Source organism: Telopea speciosissima, chromosome 1 (assembly GCF_018873765.1).
Source record: "Telopea speciosissima isolate NSW1024214 ecotype Mountain lineage chromosome 1, Tspe_v1, whole genome shotgun sequence".
NCBI classification, from domain to species: Eukaryota; Viridiplantae; Streptophyta; class Magnoliopsida; order Proteales; family Proteaceae; genus Telopea; species Telopea speciosissima.
In genome coordinates, this window is record NC_057916.1 from 21,169,675 (window position 1) to 21,176,441 (window position 6,767).

The following is a 6,767-nucleotide window of genomic DNA, read 5'->3' on the forward strand; positions in this document are numbered from 1 at the left end:
ATATCTTTCTTTAATCACTTATTTTTACTGTTTCTAGAATGAAATACCATTTTTTCTCTTGTGGGTGGTTGCAGAATTCATTACATCTAAATGTGGCTGCATGCTATCTAAAGATGGGAGACTGCAGAAAATCAATTGAGGCTTGTAACAAGGTTGGCTCCCTGCCCTAGCACTCCTGTAATCTCATATGTTGTTTTTCTAAAAATTTTCCTGGTGTGGTGCAGTGCCTTTGCTTCTTTATTATTTGTTATTAGGGAGAGGGTTCTCTGAGCAAGCAGGGTACTCTACACCTTCTCACATTATTTTTTTAAATCATTGTTTCTCTCTCTTAAAAAAATAATAAAATAATGAACGTGAGGAGGCACAGTGTACCCCTTGGGCTCAGAGAGCCTTTCCCTTATTATTATTATTAGGGCAATTTCCATTTCATGGCCTAACCAGATTAATTTATCTGGTTGGCCGATGTAATTCTGCCATGTGGCAGAGTGATGTAGTAATTCTTACCATTGGATAGAAATGGCAATGTCTTGATTGGCCACGTGTCAAATTCCATGCTCAAATTCAATCAAATACCCTCTGATGTATGTCCATGCATCCAAATATATTCAGCATTCCATGTGTTGGCATGTACCCTCCCATATTCTTCCTGTTGACCTGGGTTTTCAAAGCTTTATTTGCCACTTGGCCAACTCCAATTAGGCTGAAACTTGCCGACTGATCAGAGGACCTTGTGGACAATATTCCACGTCACAGATTTTGGGCCAACCCAATAAGCTTATGTGGTTGGTCCAACCAGATATACTTTGCCATTATTATTAACAATGACAGGAAAGGACGGACCCTTCCAAAAACCAACTCCTCACAAGGGACTTCAGTTCTCATAGTGAAGCCTAGGGCAAGTGACCCCTTGCTTGGCTAAAGAATTTCCTTCTACAATCACCATATCAGATCCTTTTCGACTAACAAAGTCCAGACCAATCTTCAATGAAAACAATTATGCACAAGTAAAATCCCTCTTTCTACCAATCAGACCCTAATAAGAACCAACCACAGACCCACAGAAAAGTATAATTTATCCAGCCACCCCTGAAGGACTTGGATTTCCAAGAAAATATTCAGAATTTAGCTTTACAACCCCATCAGGAGGTGGTTATCAGATAGACACAAAATAACCAGAATGTACCAGTGTGTGATTGAAAAGAAAGCACAAAATAAGTCAATGAGCCAATGTAAGAGTAAAACCCCTGTGTCTGAAATACATTGTTGATGTTGACTAGATTTTCTTTTGAATATATTTGACTGAGCTTTTCCTTTACAAACTTAACGTTATCCATTGTTATCAGATTTTACCACCAGTAATCTAGACCTTTTTGTGTTATTGGCCCCTTGCATCTGCTCATGTTGATTTTTGTTATGCTCTGAAATCATGTTTTATGAGCCCTTCCAAATCATTCTTTGTACATATCTATGCCATGCAATTTTTTTTGTTCTTTTTTACTTCATTGTTTATTTTTTTTATATATTTTATTTTATCTATGAGGTTCATGATCTCTTCAAGATCATCTTTTTTTCTTTATTATCCGTACCTTTTTTTTTTTCTTTTTTTTTTTTGTTTTTTTGTGGGGAGGGGGACTGCAGTGTTTGTATTTTGGCAAGGATTCACATGTGTGCATGCATTTGATATTATTTAAGCATTAGCCGTTGATACTAAGGTAGAAAGACCTGAGATTGGAACTTCATGGAAGTAAATTCTTTAGTCTATTGATTGTTTTCTCACTGGATCTATACAGGTATTAGATACAAATCCTGTACATGTCAAAGCTCTATATCGACGTGGTATGGCACACATGGGAGCTGGAGATTTCCAGGATGCTAGGGATGATTTTACAACGGTATTAATTGCATCCCATCATTCTGCATACTACGTGATTGATCACTTGATGTCTGCCTTCTTTTACATGGAAGATTTAACTTTGCTCTCAGATAATAAGCATCGACAAATCTTCAGAACCTGATGCAACAGCTGCTCTTCTTAAGCTAAAGCAGAAGGAGCAGGTGGGTAGGACGACATAAAAATTTTCATGCAATTTCTGGATTGCTCTGTAATTTGTGAGTACCTACATGTGCTACAGGAAGTTGATCGAAAGGCACGGAAACAATTTAAAGGATTGTTTGACAAGAAGCCAGGAGAAATAGCAGATGTCACAAGTGATGCTAAAGAGGACCAAAATCCAGAGGATGAGAAACGTTCAAGTGGTGATCAAACTAATTCAGATGAGGACAATGAAGAGGAACCTCATAAAGCTGCAGGCCCTGTGCCTCCAATGGGTATATTCTCCCGATTTTGGCCTGCTGGCAGAAGAATCTTCACGGCTCTTGGGCTAGATGGGTGTACCATTTTGTGATGCCATGTCATTTTGGCATCACGTTTCCAAAATTTTCTAGGATCGTTCCCTTGCCGAGTCAACTTGGCTCCAGCAGTTGTGAGCCAAGGTGCTTGAACAAATTTAAGTTGTCAAAGGTAAAAAGGAATTGCAAATATTGTCATACCAGGGTCAATTTGGAGTTGAAATTTCTGGTAATTGCAGAATCATGAATCACAAGATTTCTTTCTGTAGTGCGCTGTCAAGGTTTTAACGTTCTGACCATCTGTTGTTGGTTGCCACAATTTTAAACTTGGGATTTGTGCATTGTAGTAGAAGATGGTGTGCACAAGGTGGCCACAGCTAATCCCCAACCAAGGTCTCAATAAGCACCTCCATTAATTGATGAGCCAAACTCTCCCTTCTGAATCGTCATGAATGGTGTTTACTTTTTTCAGGAAATAAGAGGCCTCTGAAGCTTATGTTAGATACGAAGCCAATGCAATCTTACTGCCACGATGTTGGAGAAATCGTTTCACCAAAAAAAAAAATGTTGGAGATATCGCATTAAAGAAGAGAAGGAAATTCCTGAGAAAAATAGTAAAGAGGAGATGGAAATTCATGAGAAAAATACATGGGAGAATGTTTTTTGCGTGGGACGCAGGGACCATGCTCACGCACAATAGGAGCCGGAATGACCCCCCATGTTTGGTGGAAATTCTTCCCTCTTTTGTGCCACAGTGTGCGTTCTCATTGCTTGGCGTGCGCGGCTTGGTCCGTGTCCCACCCAGAAACAGCACTCTTATATTACTGGGAGGGGGATCGCGCTGCCAGACTGCATGGTGGCCCCTGCACTTGTGAGGGCATCCAACAAAGAGGGTGGGTGGATTTTTTTTATTTCACCCTTCCTGTGTCTAGGGTAGAGTAGACTGCAGGCAGCCTAGCAGTCTTTTTAATTCCTTATATTAATAATCTTACATTCTCTCTCTATTTGACAAATGGTTTCTAATATCCTTCTTTTTTTTGTATTTTTCTCCCTAAGTTGCCCCTAAATCCCTATACTCTGCCCATAAAACCCTCTTCAATTATAAAATTATTTAAAAAAAAAAAAAAAAAAAAAAAAAAAAGAAATTGAGAAAAGAATGAAATTTCTTAGGCTCTATTTGGTATAAATTTTGTTTTTATTTATGGCCTACTAAAAAGAAATCATTAGTGAAAATCATTTTTTGATAGAAAAAAAAAGGAAAATCGTTTGATAACCATCACACACAGTATAGAATGAGAAATCGTTTGGTTTATCAATGTTTTGGAAATATAATTTATTGGGAAAGAGTCTTTTAGTTTCGAATCAACTAATTCTGTCTTGAAGATAGCTTAGAACTCTCATGAATATCTATCTGCTCCAAGCAAAATGTCCCTGCCCCTACTAATCACTGCACTCTATTACCTTCAAGCTTTGTCTCAAGCCAACTCTCATAATAATTATCTTCACAGTAGCTCCACATCATCACCATGCATCCAAGAGGATCTCAAATCTTCTTCCAACACATAGAGAACTACACTGGCCACCTTATCATACCATATCCATATCACCCCAGAATTTGTAGAGATTGTGACACTGTACAATCTTAATTTGAGTATTAATATGTTATCCTGCAGACAGATTCCTTAGTACCTCGGAGATCTTCAGAGTTCGGTTGCTGGATTTCTTGATGAATGTTTTAACAGGAGAAATTCCTGAAAGAATTAATTGTTTTATGACGGGGTTCATTTCTTTCTGGCAAACAGTCTCTCCAGTTCAATTTCTCTGTGTATTGCAAAACTGCTCGAAGCTTATATTGGATTTGATTTTTCTTTTAACAGTCTCAACAATAGTTTTTTTTTTCCCACAAAAACTAAAACCAAAGAAAGAAGTGTTTGGTGGTTGACTTGTGATTATATTCCCCTGTGCTGTTGTATCAAGCAAACTCTCTTTTCTTGCAAGGTCTAATATCATATATTATCTCCTTTAAAGATTTAGTTTATTCAGATACATTAAGGGCGTTTGGTCTAGTGGTATGATTCTTGCTTTGGGTGCAAGAGGTCGCGAGTTCGATTCTCGCAACGCCCCTAACTTCGTTTTTGAGTTTTGATAAGTGTCCGATCTTGCTCCTTAGTCCATTGAATTGTCAAACCACTTTGGGCCGGTTGGCTTGGGACTTGGGTTATTGTCCGGATTTTTAAAGTTGAAACTTTAGAGCGAGGGCTCTGGAGTCCGATGCTGAGTTGGGTATCCTCGTCAGGTTTTGACAAGTCTTCACTTCCGTTGGAATTAACTGTTGCGAACGAAATAAAAGGAAATGGTCAATTAGATGAGTTCGCAGGTGCACATCTTGAATTTCTGTATTTTGGAATAGTCAAATGTGGTATGGGCATGCGGAGGAGAGTTTCTTTGGCACTTTGGATTCTTTTTGTTGAATCGTCAACACCAACCCCTCCCCAACGCCACTGCATACAAAACAGTGCACGTCATACCTTATCCCTTCCACCACCACCACCACCATCACCATCCACGACACCACTTCCGTTGTCTCCACCACCAAATGCTTAACATTCTACCTGACAGTGGGCCACCGTCGTCTTTTTGCTCTTCTCCCTCTAGTCCGTTGCCATCACTTCCTCTGGTTCCATCCGACCTAAGGGGTGGAGACGGTGATGGGGAGGGGAAGAAGAAGAAAATTAGAGGGTAAAAATGCGGTGATAGGAAGGGGAGGGAGAAGAGACTCTTGGAAAGTGAAAATATATAAACTAAGGCCAAACTGTAGGTGGGTTAAGAAGGAAGGGCATTATTTTGGGTTAGCTTTATAAACCCAAATTTATAGAGTAATTTGAGTGAAAACTGAAACCCAATTTTGAGTTATCTTGTAACTATCCCTAAGATTTAATGTCATACGTGATATGTCTGTGCTGTGGTCCCACCAGTCACTTTTCCCAAAAGACTGTCTGTCATATGTGATATGTCTTGTGGTCTCGTGACCATATGTCAGTCCTCATCCACTGGCCTTACAACCGGCCTAACTTCTCAACACAAAATGTGGTTCAGTTGGTCCATTCTCCATCGTGGATGTGGGAACGATTCCACCGGAGAAGCTCCTTTTCATCTCAATTCTCAAAATTCATTCTACTGGAACCAAAACAGAAACAAACCCTAAACGCTGGGTTTCCTCACTACAGTTTCGACTGATTATACACACACAGATAAGATATTTGAATTCATATCAGAGAATTACGAGAAAGAAATTGGGACAAAAGATATGATCCAGTAACAAATCTATTGCAATTTAATGTAACAATTCTTAAGAAACCTCTGCTAATGTAGTAAATTAATAAACTCTTCTTTTGCAGCATTCAGATTTTAATACACACACATATCTACCCATCTGAAACAATAAAAAGTACTAAAACCCTAAAAACCCAGTTTCAGAAAATTAGAGAAAGATTCTTCTACTACCCATCTTGAAGTTTTGAGGGTTGGGGGTTTAACATCTTTTCTAATATCCCATTTATAGCTAATCAGCAGCTCATAGGAGGAAGATCGGGTTTCTCATATGGAGGCACCTGGTTGGGTTTAAAGACTCTGCTTCCGAAGAGCAAGAAACCGAGGGCATGACCGGCGACGGCGGCGATGAAGATACCGATATTGAAAGACATGATAGCAAGCATGACCATGTATGCGAGACCCATACGGACGGCGTGCATGACCGTCTGCAGCAACCCTGCCACCATATTATTTGTCCTCGATTTGATCAATTGGGAATGGGAGAGCCACTCCACCAGCACCGATAACACGAAAACCACGATCAGGGCCAGAACATACATGCCTGTGCGATTGCCTGGCCATCCCGAGAACAGAACCTCGGTGTTCTTCCCCCAGAAGAAGGTCATGTGCATCGTCATCTTGTGAACCATGGTGGTGCCATTGGACGCCGCCTCAGATGGGGATGGCATCGTTCCACTATGATGCTCCATGTCCTCTGCTTCTTCAAGGGCTTCTTCGGTTTGGGAAGAATGGGATTGCAGAGGAGGCGATGGAGGAAGAATAGTAGATATGGTTACTTAATAAGGCAAAGGTGAGGCACAGGAAGAAGAGGCTGGGCTGGACTTGTACAACCGAAGTGGCAAAGACCGAACCACAACGTTCCCTTAAGTCACATTTGTAGTAATTGTTGTACTACCACAACACAAAGTTCGACAGTTTTGGAATATGCTTGTACTGTACGACCTTATCGTATCGGAACTTTCCTTGGAAAATATCGAGTGTTTTTGCAATATAGATCTTCTATGGCGTGCTGCCGTATTTTGCCTGTGCTGCGCAGACACAGGGTTGTGTACAATGATCACCTTACTCCTGCTCAGGCAAGGTGC

At 40.2% G+C, this 6,767-nt stretch overlaps 2 protein-coding genes and 1 non-coding gene across 4 annotated transcripts in view; 2 read left to right on the plus strand and 1 right to left on the minus strand.

Annotated features, from left to right (window-relative positions):
• Window positions 1–2,618, plus strand: part of LOC122671356 (peptidyl-prolyl cis-trans isomerase PASTICCINO1) — a 41,180-nt gene extending 38,562 nt beyond the window's left edge. For both annotated transcript variants that reach the window (XM_043868520.1, XM_043868528.1), the window contains 4 exons: window positions 75–152; window positions 1,791–1,892; window positions 1,984–2,055; window positions 2,133–2,618. In XM_043868520.1, the coding sequence (XP_043724455.1) occupies window positions 75–152; window positions 1,791–1,892; window positions 1,984–2,055; window positions 2,133–2,405 (525 nt within the window). In that variant the 3' untranslated portion in view covers window positions 2,406–2,618. The remainder of the gene's footprint in view (window positions 1–74; window positions 153–1,790; window positions 1,893–1,983; window positions 2,056–2,132) is intronic.
• Window positions 2,619–4,401: 1,783 nt separating this feature from the next.
• On the plus strand, window positions 4,402–4,473 carry TRNAP-UGG. The gene has a single exon. It is a non-coding gene; the product is annotated as a tRNA-Pro (tRNA).
• Window positions 4,474–5,703: 1,230 nt separating this feature from the next.
• On the minus strand, window positions 5,704–6,412 carry LOC122671381 (copper transporter 6-like). Its single transcript, XM_043868560.1, has one exon. It carries the CDS (start codon window positions 6,369–6,371, stop codon window positions 5,916–5,918), a length of 456 nt encoding a protein of 151 aa, XP_043724495.1. The 5' UTR covers window positions 6,372–6,412; the 3' UTR covers window positions 5,704–5,915.
• Between the last annotated feature and the right edge of the window lie 355 nt (window positions 6,413–6,767).

What these genes read in the sequence shown, in the direction of transcription:
- LOC122671381 (XM_043868560.1), bottom strand. Translation starts at nt 6,371, where the DNA reads ATGGAGCATCATAGTGGAACGATGCCATCCCCATCTGAGGCGGCGTCC.